General features: G+C 52.9%; 1 protein-coding gene across 5 annotated transcripts in view; it reads left to right on the top strand.

The window, feature by feature from the left end:
- The first annotated feature begins 1168 nt into the window (after nt 1–1168).
- NUP210 (nucleoporin 210) overlaps nt 1169–19339 on the top strand; it is a 109341-nt gene continuing 91170 nt past the window's right edge. The window contains exon 1 of one of the 5 annotated variants that reach the window (XM_047096015.1): nt 1169–1408. In XM_047096015.1, the coding sequence (XP_046951971.1) occupies nt 1236–1408 (173 nt within the window). In that variant the 5' untranslated portion in view covers nt 1169–1235. Of the gene's footprint in view, nt 1409–5200; nt 6323–19339 lie in introns of those variants that run through there. The other 4 variants (XM_047096017.1, XM_047096016.1, XM_047096014.1 and 1 more) reach the window with 4 other exon arrangements.

The raw sequence follows: 19339 nt of genomic DNA on the forward strand, positions 1-19339 counted from the left end.
CCCCCCCCCCCCCCGCAATAGATTGACATTTTGGAGGCACTGGTGCCGCGTTGTGTCTGCTGAACCCACTCCCTCATGCAAATCATGACAAAGACATCTACAAACCACAGAGCACAAGACGTAGACTGAATGTAAGATCCAAGATCTCTGCATGCAGATGAATTCAGAGATGCTGAACATTCTTCTCTCTCTTTTGGAGGGGAGAGGGGGTAGAGTGAGCTCCGGCAGTGCTGGTGCTCCAAATCTGCCCTTTGGGTAACCTCCCTGACTTCCAGAAGCCAGAAGACAAGGGCTTTGGGATCTGAGAGCCCTAGCGCTGCTTGCTGGGTGATCTTTGGGCCACTCAACCTGTTTCCTCCAGGAGAAATGGGGATCATAATCTCTCTCCGGCCGGGCAGTGTGGAGGCTGAAGTGGGAGGAAGCACCCAGACAGCTCTCAGTGCTTCAGCAGGTCCTTGCCCCTTGTGGAACCCGGGCCCCTCTTCTGGAAAGCACAGACCGGGTTGAAGTGCACCTCGGCACTCCGCTTCCCCAGATTTCCGGGGTGCCTGACCCTTTGCGTGTCGACGGTCAGCCTCCCCGACCGAGTTCACGGTTACGGCCTCGTTTGAGCCGCGTCCAGGCCCGGCTCAATTGCCAGAGGCGAACAGAGCTGAATGAGTGGCTGCGGGCAAGGCCGCGAGGCTCCACACTGGCGCCCAGTACAGCTGGAGAGTTTGAAACCTCGGGATTTGAGCGCGGAGACCAGAAAACTGGGCAGCGGATCCCGCGTGGTAGAGGGGTGGCCCGCAGGCGCACGCGTTCAGGCTGACCCCACGTGGGCGCGCGCCCTAGCCTCTCATCCCCCGCCTTACGGTGGCTCGGGCACGGGCCCCAACCCCCACCGTGTCCCGGGGCGCGTGTCCCGGGGCGCGTGTCCCACATTACCCACCCTCTCCCCGCCCGCACTGCGCGGCCAAGGGCGCGCGCGCTCTAGATGCTCCCTCCGCCCCGCGTGGTCGGGGGCGCGCGGGCCGGGGCCGGGGGTGGGGTCGCCACGGGATCGGCCCCTTCAGTTCCCGCGCTCGGGCCCCGCCGAGGCCCAGGAAGTGGCCCTAGGCCGCGGCCCTCGCCCCGCCTCCTCCCGCCCGCGCTTATCACCTGCTGGCCCGGCGCACGCGGGCGGGGAAGGAGGGCGACAGGGGGAGCGCGCGGGCGGCCAGGAGCCGGGTCGCCGGAGGTGAAGCGCGGCGAGGATGGCGGCGCGGGGCCCGGGGCTACCGCCGCTGCTGCTCGCGCTCTCGGTGCTGCTGGCGCTGGGCCCCACCGCCGCGGCGGCCAAGCTCAACATCCCCAAAGTGCTGCTGCCCTTCACGCGGGCCACGCGCGTGAACTTCACGCTGGAGGCCTCGGAGGGCTGCTACCGCTGGTGAGGCGCGCGGCCCACGGCCGGAGGAGGGAGGGCCCCGGGGCCGGGCGGGCCGGCAGGCGGGCGCGCGCTGCAGGTGCGCCGGCGCGGGGAGAGCGCGGCCGCGGCTCGCCGGGCCGGGCCGCGCGGGGCCGGCGGGAGCGCGCGGCTTCCGGGGCCGGGGCGGGCGCCCGGGGGCCGGCGGGACGGCCGGGCGCGCCCCCAGCGGGCCCGCGCGCAGCAGGTGCGCCGGCGCGCGCTTTCTGGGCACCCGGGCCGCTGCCAGGCCGCCCGGGCCCGCCGGAGAGGCGGGCCGCGCGGAGCTCGGCGGCTTGCGCGCGGGTCGCCGTCACTGCGCATGGCGCCGCCTGGGCCTCCGCGCTCCTCCGGCTGGAAGGGAGCGGGGCCCGGGCCGCCGCTAGCTGTTTGTGCGGGAGGAGGGAGCCCGAGAGTCGGCCTGACTTGAGGAAGGGCTCCGGGAAGGCCCTACCAGGGAAAGGGGTCTTCAGGACTTCCCCTGTGGGGAGAGGAGTGCCCTGGAGCTCCTGGGCCGGGGATGGGGGTCCGCGTGGTCTTACTCTTCCCCTTCATGTCCAGGACTCTGGGGAGCGGATGCTCAAGGCCCTACAAAGCCCTAGCCCGGAGACGCAGGTTTCTTGGTTTTGTCCGGTGATGGGGGACTCATCCCTGGCGCCGGACTGGTGTGGGAGTTGGGTTTGTGGGGAAGTATGAAAGGCGTGCGTGGGAAGAATCATACCCGTTCGGCATCGTTGGGAGGAACATAAACCTTTGATGAAAGGTCTTGTGAGGGAAACCCTAGGGACCCATTTTACAGATGAGAAATGAAACGCAAGGACTGCTTGGTGATTCACCTCCGGTTGTCCAGAGTGGGGTTAAGCCTTTATGCTCAAAACTCAGGCTTTTTTTTTTTTCTGTCCCTTCCGCGCTTCCTGGGGCATCAGGAATTCCACATTCATTGTGGAGGGGTGGGATCTCGGAAACCCCAGAAAAGAATGGAACCAGAGGCCTCCGTTTGTTCCCTCTTACCCCCTGGACCGAGAGGCCTGGCTGGGCAGGGTAATGTGGCGCAGACCGTCCATCTAAGCCGCCAGAGGATTCAGCTTCTACTCTCGCAGGTGGAGACAGCCCAGGGTGTGACTGAGGCCCCACCTTGCTAGAGATGAAAAAAGGCGGTTCTCTGCCCGCTGGCTTCCATGAGGCGCTTTTGCCTCTCCCTTCCTTTTCCTGTTTGATGTCTGGGTCAGTGCTGAGGCTCAACAAGGTGTGATCACGTTTCAGAGAACAGGTGTGCGTATGTATGTTTTGAGTCTGTCTGGATATCAGTGTGTGCATATCAGGCAGACATGCTTGACCCCGACCCTGGCCCAGAGCAGCGGTCTTCCTCCTCAAGTATGCTATTTGCAGCTATGTGTTTTCTGAAAGCGGCCTTGTGAAATAAAGCCATGCTGAGTCAGCCAATTGCATTTGGGGCTTAGTGCCTTATGCCCCGGGAGGGTCTTGTTTCTGGCTTGGCACCAGAGGCTGGCCGTTGGCTCAGAAGTTTTCTATATACCTGACTAGGGCCTTGTCTTGTGTGGGAAGAGGAACTGCTAGTCCATGCTTTCCAGGAGATACATGCTTGTTCTCTGGTGGAGGTTGTCTGTTCTCTTGATATATGCGCAAGAAAGAGGAAGCTGATTGTTAAAAACAGCTGGCTTCAAATGAATCCCTTTGGATGTATTTGTGTGCTACTTCCTTTGAGATTCTATAGCTACACTCTTTTTCCCCCCTAAGTACATTTTCTTTTCTGAGAGGGGCTGGTGATTTTTAATTTACTTGTAAAGCTTCTTAGGAGGAAGGGGGGAAAAACCACATTCCTAATCTCCTATGCATCAGAGAAATGCTAAGTACCTTATGACTCGTTTTGCATCTGATCCATCATTTTCATCGCAAATGTGTGACTGCTTAGCTTATGTGTCTCTTCAGAGGTATTTGGTGGTGGTGATTTTCCCCTTAATTTCACAGGAAAATCTTCCATCAATCAAGCATTGAAAATATTTATTTTTAGTAGTGCTGTTCCTAGTTTCGTTCTCTGTTGTTTCAGTTTTTGAAGAATTTCCTCTGGAGGTTTTAAGAGTTGGCATGCAGATGAGCTATACGTCCGCAGGTATCTAAACCTGGGAGGAAACTATCCCCTTCATCCAGGAAGTTAAGTCTGATATGGAAGAACAAAAGAATTAAAACACTCCTGGACCTTGGGGGAGCTTTTGCTCAATCATTTGAATTTGGAGCCAGGTTCCACGTTTACACTGAAACCGCTGCATGCCTCAGCCAGTGCCTTAAAGTTGACACTTTTCCTCTTTCTTGATTTTATAGCATCAAATAGTCGGACAGCGTTTGGCCCGGGGAGCCCTAGAGATCGTAATGCAAATTGTCCTCGGGGCCTCAGAGAAGGAAGGGCTCTGTGATGTGGCATAAACACAGGTGGTCCCCGACCAGCGATGGTTCTACTTAGATTGTTCAGCTTTATGATGGTGCAAAAGCGATAGGCATTCAGCAGAAACTGTACTTGGGACTTTGAATTTAGATCACTTCCCGGGCTAGTGGCATGCAGTCTGACGCTCCGTCCGCGAAGCTGGGCAGCAGGCAGCAGCTACAGGTCAGCCAGGCGATCACGCGGGTCAACACCCAATACCCTTACAAGCATTCTGTTATTCACTTCCAGGTACAGTATTCAACAGTTATAGGACACACTCAACCCTTCATTATCAGATAGGTCTGTGTTAGAGGATTTTGCCCAACCGGAGGCTAATATAAGTGTTCCCAGCACGGTTAAGGTAGGCCAGGCCAAACTATGATGTTTGGTACATTTGGTGTATTAAATGCACTTTCAACTTGTAATACATATGTTTCTGAAGTTTATTTTGGAGGGAGGGAGAGAGAGAGAGAGAGAGAGAGAGAGAATACAAGTGGGGGAGGGGCAGAGAGAGAGAGGAGAGAGAGAATCCCAAGCAGGCTCCCCTCTGATAGCCCGATGTGGGCCTTGAACTCACACACCATGAGATCATGACCTGAGCCAAAATCAAGAGTCGGACGCTTCACCAACTGAGTCACCTAGGCGCCCGATAGTTTCAATTTGAGATGCGTTTTTCGGGGCCTGACCCCATCGTAAGTCAAGGGAGATCTGTGGCAATGGTCCCTGAGTTGAGTGGGAGCTCACGGGATGCCACCATTCCCACCTCCTTCCGGGACTTGCGGCCTCTGGCTAATTGGCCAGCCACTGATTGACTCACAACCCTGAGACTAAGAGTTGCACACTCCGCTGACTGAGCCAGCCAGGAGCCTCAGGTCTTTTTTTTTTTTTAAGGTATCCTTTTATATACAAAATGGCATTACATAGAGAATTGGGAAAATACAGAAAAAGAGAAATAGGCCCTAATCCTTCAGCGTAACACAGCCAGTCACTATTTGAGCTTCCTTTTAGTCACTAATTCCCCCCCTGGAGCTCCTTTCTAACATTGCCTCATGCTTGGTACTTGGGTCATTTGGTATCTTTTTCTCTGCTAACCACCAGCTCACATTAAGGCTCAAGTATTTTTCTTTTCTTTTTCTTTTTTTTTAAGTTTATTTATTTATTTTGAGACAGAGAGAGAGAGGGAGAGAGAGAGAATGTGAGTGACAGAGGGGCAGGGAGAGAGAGAGTCCCAAGCAGGCTCTGCGATCTCAGCATGGAGCCTGACACGGGGCTTGATCTCATTCATGAATCAAACGGTGAGATCATGACCTGAGCCAAAATCAAGAGTCAGACACTTAACTGACTGGGCCACCCGGGTGCCCCAGGTCTCAAGTATTTCTTTATGGTGTTTCATTATCTTCCAAAATTCTGAGTGTCTGAGCACCATTCTGGTGTTCCATCATCTGCTCACGCTTTCCCCTGTGATTGAAGTCCCAGGTTGTTCTGGTTTCTCCCCTGGGCTTGTCTTGGAGAAAGTGAGTATCTTAGGTCAGTTTCCCAGTGCAGCCTGAGACGAGGACTTGGTTGCCTGTGGTTTATTGGAGAGTGTGCTCTCCTGGGAGGCAGGATAGGGAAGAGGAAGGACATGAGTAAGGATGTGGTCCCAGAGAAAGTCTGTGTGACTCTTGTGACCTCGTGCAGTTGAAACGCACTTCAGGGCCATCTCCCTTGAGGTACAGGGGAAGCCTGGGTTTCGAGCTCGCACCCGCAGTCAGCAAGTGGCTGCCGCTGGGGAAGGGGGTGTTGTGCAACCTTCTGGGGTTCTGGGTGAAGCGGCCCTATTGGCCAGGGGTGTTTGAGTGGGTTAGGTTATGCGCGCACACCATGAGCGGCAGCATGCCCCCCGCTGAGAGGGGGGGATCGGCCTGGTAAAGGGCATCTAGGCAGGGCATCCTAGAGCCCCCACTAAGCTGCTGTACCCAGACTTCTCCTCCTTCCTTGTGCCCGAAGAAGCCTTCCCAGGGCACCCTGAAGCTGCCTGGCGTGTTGGCCAGGCTGGGTCCTGAACCAGCGTGCACTTCTCGGCCACGGGTGTTAGGGTTCTTGGGAGGCAGATGGGAGCCCTTCCTGCTGTGGCGGTCCACACAGTGGCCCTTGTCCTTGGCGTGTGTTGCGTCTCACGCACCTCAGATGACCCTTGGCGAATCGGGGCACTTAAGAGCCGACAGTCCCTCTGCCCTTGCTGACCCGCGGCTGTGTGAAGTCCAAGGCCGCAGCGCACCTCCCAGGGCCTCTCGGCCAGTCCCGCTGCAGCCTGGGGAAAGTGGAAGAGAAAGAGGAGGGGCAGGGTTTCCTCTGGCTCTTCCGGGGCCCCTTCTGCACACCGAGCCAAGGGAAAGTCAGCCAGCCAGCTGCCTTCTGCCGAGCTCACGGACTCGGCCTGAAGGACGGAGGCTGTTCACGTGCTTGAAGCTGGACAGGTGAGGCAGTAGAACCCAGGGGAAACTGGAGAATCAGGCCCTGAAATCGAAGTAAAAAATTGACAATGTGGAAACTTAACCACAAAAGTGGGCTTGATTCAGTGGGAGGCCCATCAGTGCTCACTGTGAAGGGCCATCCTGCCCAAGTGCACTGGTCAGCAACACACATTTCACAGATGAGGCCTGGGGGTCTACTTAGCAGGGGATGAATGTCTGTGACTTATACCCGAGCCAGGCGCCACTCCTGGGCCTGGGGCCTGGGATCGTGAACAGGCAGATGTGTTGGTGCCCTGCTGTCCTGGAGCTTGTAGCTGGCTGGGAGAGTTAAATGATAAACCAAGATGAAATGAATGGCTGCATTTCCTATGGTAAGAAGTCTGCGAAGGACATAAAACAACACGTTGTGACAAGGGCTGCAGAAGATGGTAAGCGATTTTGGGCAGGGTGGTCAGGAGAAGCCTTTTTGAAGCTGACCTGGGACCTGAACGGGTACCAGCCAGAGGGAGAAGCAGGTGCAAAGGCCCCGGGGAGGGGCCGAGCTTGCCGGAGGAGCACAGACAAGGCATGTTTAGTGAGGGGAAGGGTGACGTTAGAGAGGGTGACAGGGGCCGGGCCATGTGGAACCTTGTGGGCTGTGGTTAGGAGACAGGAAGCGGGTTGCCAGGGTCAGGACTTGGGACGTGTTAGCCTGGGACCAGTTCATTCTTAGGGCCTTGCTCTCTGCTCTGCACCCGCCTCGAGGTCGGCCTGCAGCTCGGGGCTGCCGGGGCCTCGTGCAGTTCCCTTCGACGACTCACAGAGGGAGGTGCCAGGAAATGTGTGTTGACTTGAGTTGACCTGGTGCTGGGTTGTTTTCTTCCTGCCTCCTTTGCGGTCTGCTCTGCCCTGCTCTGCCCCCACAATTGGGTGGCTTCCTCCCTGCAGGCCCTGCCTCTGCCCCAGAGGGGCCGGAGCCTGCAGGTGGAGGGGAGGCGGGCTGTGCATCCCTCCACTCCCACCCACCCCCTGCTCCTGTGCATCTCTTACTTCTCGTTTTTGGACTCTCTTTCTGGCCTGGCCTTGGGTTCCCCTGCCCAGCTCCTGTTCCTGTGTTCTGAGGAGTGGTGAGTGGTTCCCCCAAGGCCGCGGGGCCCCAGAGCGCCTGACGCAGTGTGTGTGAGCTGGCCTTCTGTCCCACGGAATGGGAAAGACTGACCCTTCCAGAAGCCACTGTCAGCCCGTTAGGTTTCCTCAAAATAAAAGTGGATTTCTGGTGCCAATATGCAGCTTACATTTTTGTTTGTTTTTTAAATTGTGGTAAGATACGCATCTTGCAAAATTTACCATCTTAATCATGTTTAGGTGCACAGTTCAGTGGCTTGAAGTACATTCACACTGTCGCGCAGCTGTCCCCACCGTCCATGTGCAGAACTTTCGATAATCCTCAACTGAAACTCTGCCCCATCAGACAGAAACTCCCCCCTCCTCCTCCCCCCACAGCCCCTGGAAACCACCATTCTGCTTTCCTTAACACCTTTGAATATTTGCATGTCTCCTGAGAGCAGACATGCCCCCCCCCCCCCCAGAGTCTGGTAACATTGTTTTGATACATTTGTTTTTATGGTTACCAGAGATGTAGGGCAAACGGTATGGGCTTTTCCTTTTCACTAGCGATACAAGGTTTCCTTTAAGAAAATTATTTTTGGGGGCGCCTGGGTGACTTAGTTGCTTAAATGTCCCAACTTTGGCTCAAGTCATGATCTTGCAGTTTGTGGGTTCGAGCCCCGCATTGGGCTCTGTGCTGACAGCTCGGAGCCTGGAGCCTGCTTCGGATTCTTTGTCTCCCTCTCTCTCTGCCCCTCCTCTGCTTGCTCTCTGTCTCTCTCTCTCTAAATAAATAAAACATTAAAAAAATTTTTTTAATTATTATTTTTTAACATGTTTTACTTACTTATTTTGAGAGGAGGGGCAGAGAGAGGGAGAGACAGAATCCCAAGCAGGCTCCGCCCTGTCAGCAGAGAGCCTGATGTGAGGCTTAAACCCATGAACGGTGAGATCACAACCTGAGCCCAAATCAAGAGTCGGACGCTTAACCAACAGAGCCACCCCACAGGGTTTCCTTTTAAAGTGCTTTTTCTTTAAAGAAGAATCCATCTAGAAGAAAAAAATAAGAAAACGATGCAAGGGTCACCTGGATGTGACTGGACCCCTGGAGGGCAGCATACAGAGAGGGGGCCTGGAGGTGGGGAAGGGGCTGGCAGACCGCAGCTGTGCAGGCAGCTGCCCTGGAAGCCGGACATGCACATCCAGAGGCTTCAGATATCGGAGGGGGTGTGTGGCAGAGGGAGCCAAGATAGCAGAACCAGTTTTTTTTTTCTCTGCAAATCCCTTTATGTTATTCCCCACTTAATCCTAAAAAAAAAAAAAAAAAAAAAAAAGGCAACAAAAACAAAAAACCCTTTTTGGTAAGAAGGACTACTCCCTGTGCAAATTGGTAGCCGGAGATGAGCTGGTTACTGGAAGAACCAGGTCGCCGTCCCCAGGGCCAGCTCGCTCCCGGGACCACACCGGATGGTGCCAGCGCTTCTCAGCCAGTGGGTGGTTCACCCGGGTCCCTTCAATAGGCCTTAATAAGATCAAGGACACTTTTCAGAAGCAGGAAAAAGGATACACGTGGGGTTGTGATTCAGGAGGGGGCTGAGGCCTCTTCTGCTGGAGTCTGGGAGCCCAGGCCCTCCCCTCGGGCAGCCCCAGGGCAGGTGGGAGGCCTTTGGCCCTGTTTTGAATAACAGTGCCTCCAGCAGGAGGGAGTAGGGCCCTGTCTGGACTGGAAGCGGGACCGGACCGGCCGGGTCCAGAGCCAGGCTGGGCTGAGCCTTTTTTTTTCCCTAGGAATGTGACCTTGGGCTGGTGACTTAATATCTCTGTGGAGATCTCAGGTGTCAAATGGGGGTTTTACCAGGATGCTAGGAGCAAATGAAACAGTTGCGTTGTGTTTCACCCTGTGCCTGACAGAATAAACACATAAGGAATACAAGGGTTTTTTTTTTTTGGGTTTTGCTTAAAAAGAGAGAAAAATACCAGTACTTTGAATGAAATAAAGCAATAAGCCTTGAAGAATTCAGTCAGGGGTGTTTCTTTCGTCCAGATTCTTCTGTCTATAGGCAACAGGAAGCTCAAGCCAAAATAGTTTAAATAAAACCAAGGAATGTTGTTTTGGCTTCCGGAACTGAACTGAACTGAACGCCCTCGCTTCTGTGCTGCAGGGGTTCGTGTGACGTCAGCAGGGCCTGGCTTCTCGGTCCTTGGGTCTTGGCTTTGGCTGGGTACCCTCCTGGGGTGTCAAGGTCACAGTTCCAGCCGTACAGCCCCCAGAGTCCAGTCTAGAGGGGCACAGGCCACAGCACCCATTTGGGCTGACTCACCTGGGCACGTGCCTGGGTCTGAACCCCTCTCCAATCAGGTGAACACAGAGAGCCGATTGGCCAGGCCCCAGCTACCTGTCTCCTAGAGTCTGGAGCAGGGTGAGCTCTCTGCAGCCTTATGGTCTGAGAGTGTGAGGAGAGGCAGCACCCACAGAAAAGCTGGGTACTGTTACTGAGAGAGGTGGATGGGGGCTGGGCAGCCAAAATCCAACATGGGCCACCAATGGGAATGACATCCTCCTTGCCTTCCATTCAGTTAGGACATTTGGTGAAATTAGGTTTCTAATTAAAAACCTTCTCACAAAGAAAAGTCCAAGCCCAGGGGTGCCTGGGTGACTCAGTCGGTTGAGTGTCCGACTTCGGCTTAGGTCACAATCTCGCAGGTTGTGTGTTTGAGCCCCACGTCGGGCTCTGTGCTGGTAAGCATGGAGCCTGGAGCCTGCCTGGGATTCTGTGTGTGTCTCTCTCTCTCCCTCTGTCCCTCCCCACTCACGCTCTTTCTCTCTCAAAAATAAATAAACATTAAAAAAAAAAAAAGAAAGAAAATTCCAAGCCCAGATGGCCTGTCTGTAAATCCTACAAAACACTTAAGGGATGGATAGTACATGTTTTGTATAAAGTCAAGAAAGAAAAAGGAGTGATGATACCCTAGGTCATTTTTATGAGGTCAACATTCCACTTGTTGCCAACCAGACAAAAACATTACAAGAATAAGAAATCCACAGGAGAAAAGCACAAATTCTTTAACGGAATAGTAGCAAGTCAGATCCAGAAAACTATAAAAAGGATGATGAGTCATCATGACCCACTGGGATAAATCCCAGAAATGCAAGGTTGGTTTAACATTCACGATCACGGTAAGTCACCGTATCAATGGAATGAAGAAGAAAAGCCATATAATTGTCTCCGTAGGTGCAGTGCATTCAACACCCATTCATGGTTAAACATTTGTAGTAAACTAGGCGTAGGAGAGAATGTATAACCTGATACAGGGCACCTGCCAAACCTTGTACCAGAGTCTTGTGCTAAAGATATTGGGGGCAAGAAGTCCCCGAGGAGTCCACAAGCCGTGGACTCGGTCTTCACATTGTCTCTGAGGGAAGTTGGACAGGAAAAGGTCATTGCCAAGCCGCTGCCTGGAGACATTTGTGCTTGCTGAGCTGTTTGCCTTGAATGCTCTTCCCTCAGATATTCAAAGGGCCAACGTCTGCCTCTCCTTCAGAGACATTTGAGTCTGTGCTCGTGTCACCCTCTCTGTTAAGGCTTCCTCTGACCATCCTCCTAAAAATCGCAACCTTTCCCGTCCCTGCGTTATGTTTGTCCACAGCCCTATTGTGTAAGATCCTGTATTCACTTACTTGTTTTGTTTATTCTTCACACTGAAATGTAAGCTCCATGAAGATGGGGATTAATGCATATCTTGTCCCTTGGTGTATCCCCAGCACTTAGAGCAGCAGATAACCTGGAGTACAGCATATAACCCAGCAAATGTGGATTCGGTGCATGAATGCATGAGGACCAGTGGGGCTGTGGGGGCTGAGAGGAGGGGGTGAGGAGGCTTGGGGATGGGGCCGTGCAAGAGCTGCCATTTACCGCGAGCCACGAAGCCATGAAGGCCGGCAGCCTGAGAGCTGGGAGAAGGAAGGGCATGTGAGGTGGCAGGAACGGCAGAAGCAAAGGAATGGAGGTATGAAAGCTGGGAGGGAGCGTGGGAGGGAATTCCGGGCAGAGGTTAGACTTGAAGTCTGATGGGTCGGGATCTTGCTGGTGGTGTGGTTTTGGGCCAGTTACCCTGTCTTGGCTCCACCGTTGATGGTGGGGGTCCCTGATGAAGCTGCTATGGGGGCCTGACAACAGGGACCAGGGTCAGGCTTCGCTCAGGGAAAGGGATGGACACGGTGAGGCATAAATGTTCATGATCTAGAAGGACCTGCATTGTCTTCCTTCCCTTAAAAAGCTAAGTTCTCGTGGTCAGCACTGCACGAAAGACCTCTCATTTGAGAACCTTGTGTTTCCTGAACTTGAGAGCTTGCTATGTTCAAGGCCCATAATGAGAGCTTTATATCTTCTATCCCATCTAATCCACCCTGATCCTTTGCGGCAGGAACTATTTTTATTCCACCATGCAAAAGAAGAGACAGAGGCCTGGAAAGATTAGATTGTTTGCTTAAGGCCACACAGCAGGTGAGTGGCAGCACCCTGCTGTCTTAGGACATCACCTTGTAGCAGAGACCAACAGAGAACACAGGGAGGCCTGTCACCATCACCAAGTGCCGCTTACCACGCTGCGCCAGGGGCCCGGGGAAGCCCTGGGAGCCTGTCCTGTGGGCCCTGGGGTGTGCCGGTCAGTGGGAAGACGGGGCCCATCGACCACCGGCTGAGATGTATGGAGGGACCGTGCACGTGCAAGCTGGGGCATCACGAATCCTGTCGGTGGACTGACAGTTAATTTAAACTGGGGTCAGAGGAAGGCTCTTCAGCAGAAAAGCCGTAGGAGCCAGGACTTGTCTCTTTGGTGGAACACGGTGTTATGTGCAAATGAATTGGGCTGTGCAAATTCATTCATTCATTCATATGTGCAAATGAATTGGGCTGTGGCCACAGAGAGCTGGCTTCCATGGGCGGCAGGTTACCTAGAGGGGGTCTCAGCTGTCTGGGCTGCACGCGGACCTGCCTCCTAGGCTGTTAGTGCTTGTCTGTCTCTGAGCCCCGTCCCCCGGGGTCTGTCCCGAGGATCCCGTGCGCTGTTGCCTGGGATGTGTGCGGCCGACACATTCGGTCTTGTGGCACAGGACACATCCTCCGCTCCTCGCCGTGGGACCTGCCCAACCAGAGAGGGGACTTGCTGGTCTCCAGAGCCCGTGACGTCGGTGCGTGAGGCTGCTCCGTCCTTGTTTTTCTGGAAACATGGGGAAATGGCAGCTGACAGAGTAGTGCCAGAGAGAAGGTGTAGCTGGCGTGGTGGGACCGGGTCGCTCTCCCTCTGCCCCATGTCTCCCACGCCGTGAAGCTGCAGACGCTTTGGGCCACTGTCAGAGTTTGGCTTTGTCTTACTCATGACCTGCATTGGAATTTACTTACTGTTTCCTACAAAATGACTCACTTTTTTGGGAAATTGATACTGTCTTTAGTATAAACATTTATGAACTCATGAGTTTGATACATTTGTTTTTCGTAACACACTTTACAATGAAAGAATAACAATTGAGGGACACCTAGGTGGCTCAGTCGGTTAAGCATCCAACCTCCACTCAGGTCATGATCTCGTGCTTCGCGAGTTCAAGCCCTGCATCAGGCTCCGTGCTGGCATTGTGGGGCCTGCCTGGGATTCTCTCTCTCTCTCTCTCTCTCTCTCTCTCTCTCTCTCTCTCAAAACAAATAAACCTTTTAAAATTTTTTAAAAAATAAAGTGAAAGTATAAGAATTGAAATACATAAAGAGTTCATTTAAAAAATAGTTCGTCTGTAAATGACTCCTCTTTGCTGTTGTGTGTATCATACCCCGGTGAAAATACTTATGAAGAGGGAGAAGGATCTGACCTGGAGTTGCACAGACCTTGCTGTGATCCCTGGCCCTGCCACTGACAGCTGTGGGGCTTGGGGAAAATTACTTGACCTCTCTGAGCCTCAGTTTTGTTTTCCCAGATAGGCCAGCTGGAGGATAAGTAATCTGATGGATGTAAGTATTCAACCCTGGTTTAATATGTGGTGGACAATCCCCTTTCTTATCTTCTAGCCCCTCCCTGCGTTAGTAAGGATTGTCTAGAGAAACAGGACCAATAGCATATAATTTTATTATATACAAAGGGATTTATTATAAGGAATTGGCCTATATGATTATGGAGGTTCACAAGTCCCAAGATCTGCAGGGTGAGTTGGCGAGCTGGAGACCCAGGGAAGCCAATGATGTAATTCCCATCCAAAGGCTGGCAGACTGGAGACCCAAGAAAAGCTGATGTTTGAATCTAAAGGCAAGAATAAGCCAATGTCCCAATTCAGAGGCAGTCAGGCAAGAGAAATTCTTTTTTTCTTGGAGGAGGGTGAGCCCTTTTGGGCTCTGCAAGCCTTCAACTGATTGGGTAAGGCCCACTGACATTAGGGCAATCTGCTTTAGTTGGTCTACTGGTGTAAATGTTAATCTCATCCAAAAATACCCTTGCAGAAACACCCAGAATAATGTTTGCTCAGTTAACCTCGTGGCCCAGTCAAGCTGACCCCTAAGATTAATTACCATATTCTCCCAGCACACACACACACACACATTTAAAAAAAATTTTTTTTAAGTTTATTTTTTGACAGAGACAGAGTGTGAGCATGAGCTGGGGAGGGGCAGAGAGAGAGACAGAGGGAGACACAGAATCCGAAGCAGGCTCCAGGCTCCGAGCTGACAGCACAGAGCCCAACGTGGGGCTTGAACTCATGAACTGTGAAATCATGACCTGGACCGAAGTTGGATGCTTAACCGACTGAGCCACCCAGGCGCCCCCCCCCCCCCCCTTTTTTTTTTTAAGTTTTATGTAAGTAATCTCTATACCCAACATGGGGCTCGAACTCACAACCCTGAGATAAAGAGTCATACGCTCTTCCAGCTAAGCCAACCAGGTGCCCACCGCTTTTATACTCTAATCGAAACACGGTCCCTGGGTGTCTCAGCACTAGCCAGATGTGAGTTACGCCTGCCCATCATCACCTCTGTTATCTCCTCTGGCGCTCCCTGTCTCTGTCTGCCTGCCTCGGCATGATTAGCCACTGTGTCTCCAGAATTGCCCGTCCTCCCTCTTTGGAAAAGCGAGTCTTCTCTTGCCAGATCCTAGACGCAGAAACATTCCAGAATTGCATATGTGTGGCCAACTCTTCCATTCCCAGCCCTGGAAGGAGCCAGCCTGAGTCTCCGGGGCATCTGTGGGGTTTTATGAGCCCACCCTAGAGAGCTGTGAGATGCAGACACAGCCCTTCTGTGTAGTCGGGAGGGGACTTGAGTAGCAAAACACACCCAGACCCGGCCTTGATCACGTGTATCCTGGCCCTGGCATGGCCTTTAACTAGGTCCCCTTGTCTTTCTGAGCCTCAGTTTGCTTCCCTGTACAAAGAAGGCACAGCAGTAGTTTTCTAAGTTGCGTCCAATGTTAGGGGGAAGTATGTGCATTTCAAAGCTGAAGTAGTTCTGAGGCACATTGGTGGCTTGGTTGGCTGAGTGTCCAACTCTTGATTTCGGCTCAGGTCGTGATCTCATGTTTGTGGGTTTGAGCCCCGCATCAGGCTCTGTGCTGACGGTGCGGAGCTTGCTTGGGATTCTCTCTGTCTCCCTCTCTGCCCCTCCCTCATGCGTGTGCGCTCACTCTCTGTCTCTCTCCCTCAAAATAAATGAAGAAAGAACAAAGTTGAAATAGTATTGAAAATAACGAAGAATAACATAATGCATACCCACAATGTTACCATTGGAATTAGCCATGGGTTACAATTTATGTATTTGTTTCCAGTCTGTTTCTTTTGGGTGAGAAATCCAACACTGCCAGTAAAGCTCAAGTTCCCTTTGCCGCCACCCCACGTTTCACCCCTTATCCCTGGCAGTCTCTGTTCGGAGCTTGAGTCCTGAGGGTACCTTTCCCTTTGTAATTCCCAACACTTTGAATGTGCTGTTTCATCCAGAATCCACTTGAACTTCACCATGACAGGGGCACATAATTGCTGGATTCTGTGGTTCTTTTGTGCCTCCTAAAAGTATAGCTGAGGGGCACCTGGGTGGTGGCTCAGTGGGTTAAGCATCTGACTTCGGCTCAGGTCACGGTCTCGCGGTTCATGAGTTCGAGCCCCGCATCAGGCTCTACACTGACAGTGCAAAGCCTACTTGCGATTCTCTCTGTCCCTACCCCACTTGTGCTCTCTCTCCGTCTCTCTCAAAATAAATAAAAAAAAGAGAAAAGTATGGCTGAAGCAGGCAGGCCTCAGGACGCCCCAGAAAGACTCAGATAACTGAAAAGAACCCTTTTGCTGGTAACAGAAACACCACTGGAACGACTGTCTCAAGCCCTCCTGTAGGGGGGTGGTGTGAGCCTTCCCAGCTTCACATGCAGCCCCCTGGTGCTGAGAGAATATTCGCGGGTGAAATGGGCGGGGGTGGGGGGGAACGTGGTGCCGTCTGTCCCAATCCTGGCTGTCTGCCACATCTGTTGACGTTCTTTGTCACTTTATGAGGTGCCTTCTGGCCCTCCCAGCTGCTCCGTGAGAAGGGAGCCTGGCTCCCATTGTCCCAGCTTAGCCGAGGCGAGCAGGTGCAGGGCTCACATCCCACCACGCGCCCGCGCTGGAGGCTGCCCTCCCCTGCCTGCGCAGATCGCGCTGTCTTCTGGCTGGGACCCTGGACAGCCCGCTCACTGCAGGCCCGAGGGTGGGTGGGGTGGGCACCTCCTTCCAGGCGGCTGGAGGCCAGGCACGCTGCTTTTCTTATCTGGAGGCTGCACTTCGTGCCCTTGTATCAGCCCTAAGTGTGAAGATGGGGAACTTTCTCAAGAGGGGCAAGAGCTCTCAGCACCCACCAACTCCAGAGCTGGTCCTCGGGGGGGATTAGAGGATATCCCCAGGACAAGTGGTGAGCTGGGAATAGTGTTTGCCTGCCTGGCTCTCAGTCCTCTGAGCTGGCCGTCACATGCCTTCACCACTCACCTCGTGTGACAGTGACAGCTTGGGATGCAGCTGGTCCGCATGTTGGAATGATGAGGCCTGGGGTATGTTGGGTTACATCATAGGTATAATTAAGGTTAATTCACCCATTGCTTGAATAGGGCTTTTTAATAGGAACTTCAAAACATAGGCATGAATCGGACGAGCACAGCATTTTTAGGGCAGTCGACTGCTCCGTGTGATGTTACAGATGGTGGATACGTGTCCTCATACACAGACTGTACAACCCCAGGAGCGAACCCCCCGCAAACGATGGGCCCTGGGTAATGATGCTGTGTCCGTGTAGGCGCCCCAGTTGTCACAAGTGTGCCTTCTGTCCAGGGGTGTTGACAGCGGGGGAGGCAGTGCGTGTGCGGGGGTAGAGAGTATGGACCTTTCCACACTTAGCACTCAGTTGTGTGCAAACTTAAAACTGCTCTAAACAGTCTATTAGGGCGTCCAGGTGGCTCAGTCGGTTAAGCGTCTGACTCTTGGTTTCGGCTCAGGTCACGATCTCACAGTTCGTGGGTTCGAGCCCCGCATCAGGCTCTTTGCTGACAGCTCAGAGCCTGGAGCCTGCTTCGGATTCTGTGTCCTCGGGGGCTTGGATTCCCTCCCTTGACGGTAGGTGAGGTTTATGTTCTGAGTACTTCCGGTGGCGGTGTTGGTCCATCTCCAGGCATCCTGCCAGCAGCTCAGCGTGGGCTCGTGATGTCTGTGCCACACAAGCATCCCTAGGTGTGTGTGGAGGTGCCACTGTGCCTGCCTGGCCCCGGGAGAGGCACTCGGTGACAAGTGGAGATAGATGTCTTTTTGGCTGTGGTTTCACACCATTGCTTTTTAGCACCAGGCATTTTTGGTTTCTTACAAGTTTCTTTCTGAATACCCCAGATCAATGGAGTTCCAGTGAGTTTAAGCCAAGGGCTGGGAGGGGAGCTAAGACTGGTGGAACCTGCTCTGTGCAGAGTGCAGCTCCTAGGACAGTGCTGGGTGGGCACCCCTCCCCTGGGTCCTGCACGCTCCCTGAGCATAACACCTTGTTCTCTGCTCTGCAGAGTGAATCGGAGGAGATTGTGTACCTGCTGACGATCCCCTCCTGGCTTGTCATGGCTCCCAGAATAAATCTGAGCTCTTTACTTGTGGCCCCCCGAGCCTCCCTGACCTCAGTTCCTGCCATCTCTTTGACCTCAACCCCCACCATCTCCTTCAAAGATTTTTTCCCCGGTTTTATTGAGCTATAATTGACACAGAACATTGTATTAGTTTAAGGTGGACAACAGAATGAGTTGATACAGGTGTATGTTGCCAAATGATCACCGCAGTACATCTAGCTAACATCCATCACCATACATAGTTACAATTTCCTTCTTGTGTTGACAACTTTTGAGATCTATTCCCTTAGCAACTTTCAAATGTGCAATACAGGATTGTTTACTGTAGTAACTATGCTGTACCTTACATCACCAGGATTTATTTATTTTATAGCCAGAAGTTTGTACCTCTTGATTCCCTTCACCCATTTCCTCCATCCCCCTGCCTCTGGCAACCACCAGTGTATTCTCTGTTTCTGTGAGTTTGGTTGCTTTTAGAGTCCACGTGTAAGTGAAATCATACAGTATTTGTCTTTCTTTTTCTGACTTACTCCACTTAGCATAACACCCTGAAGGTCCATCCATGTTGTCACCCAACGGCAGGGTTTCCTTCTCTTTTATGGCTCAGTAATATTCGTGTGTGTGTGTGTGTGTGTTCCACATGTTCTTTATCCACTTGACCACTGATGGTCACTGAGGTTGCTCCAGTGTCTTGGCTGTTGTGAATAGTGCTGCAGTACTCACGGGGTGCAGATAGCTTCTCAAGTCAGTGATTTCATTTCCTCTGGTTATATTCCCAGAAGTGGAATTGATGAATCCTATATGGGACTTGTATTTTTAGTTTTTTCGAGGAACCTCCATACGGTTTTCCACGGTGGCTGCCCCAATTTGTATTCCCACCGATGGTGCACGAAGGCTCCCTTTTCCCCACATCCTCGCCTTGTCTTTTTGATAATAGCCATTCTAGCGGGCGTTTGGTGATAATCTCATTGTGGCTCTGATTTACGTTTTCCTGATGATGGGACTCCAGATTTTGAAAACTGCTCAAGAAAGGCCATTAGCGGCTTGGGGTGGTGGTTAGGAGCACAGGCTTTGGCCAACGCATCTGGTCTCCTGGAATGGTGTCCCAGGCCTCAGATCACACTAGTCTTTCTGTTCCTGGAGCCCTCCTGGCTGCTGCCCACCTCCGGGCCTTGCCCGAACCCCCCGATCTTTGTGTGGTCTTCACCGAGACGCCTTCCCCGGAAGCTTCCATGAGCACCCTGTCTGCAGAGAGCTGTAATGGCACATGCTCACCCAGCACTTTCTGTGGAGTCTCCTCTCTGCTCACCCCCACTACTTCTCATCCCACCTTGGCCCAGGAACTGTCGTCAGCCTGTCATAGGTGGGGAGCCGTGGCACCGGCCTTGGGTCACTCCCCCAATCACGCCGTCCCTTCATCCTGTCGTGGAGCCCCGTCTCTCCATGGGAAGCCATCTCCTAGATTTTGCTGGTTTATTTGCGCTTATCTGCCTTTCTTCCCATCTTTCCCCTAATGTCACCTCTGTGTGCACTGGGACTTTATGATTGTGGTTGTCTTCACAGCTGGTGATCTCTAGGTTTTGTAGGACCTGTTGGGGGGTGGCTAATGCTTGGGTGGCTGCTCTGTGCCAGGCCCGGCCCAGAGGTCAGCACAGATCCACGGTGTTTCCTCCTCACCTGACACCAAAGGCAGTTTTCCCACTGATAGAGAATTATTTCCTTTTTTCCCCCAATGTTCATTTATTTATTTTAATTTTTTAATGTTTATTTATTTTTGAGAGAGAGAGAGAGAGAAAGACAGAGCGTGAGCGGGAGAGGGACACAGAGAGAGAGACACAGAAT

Source organism: Lynx rufus, unplaced genomic scaffold, assembly GCF_022079265.1.
Source record: "Lynx rufus isolate CCGP_SWC_20201006 ecotype Redwood Valley unplaced genomic scaffold, mLynRuf1.p SCAF_4, whole genome shotgun sequence".
Taxonomy (NCBI): Eukaryota; Metazoa; Chordata; class Mammalia; order Carnivora; family Felidae; genus Lynx; species Lynx rufus.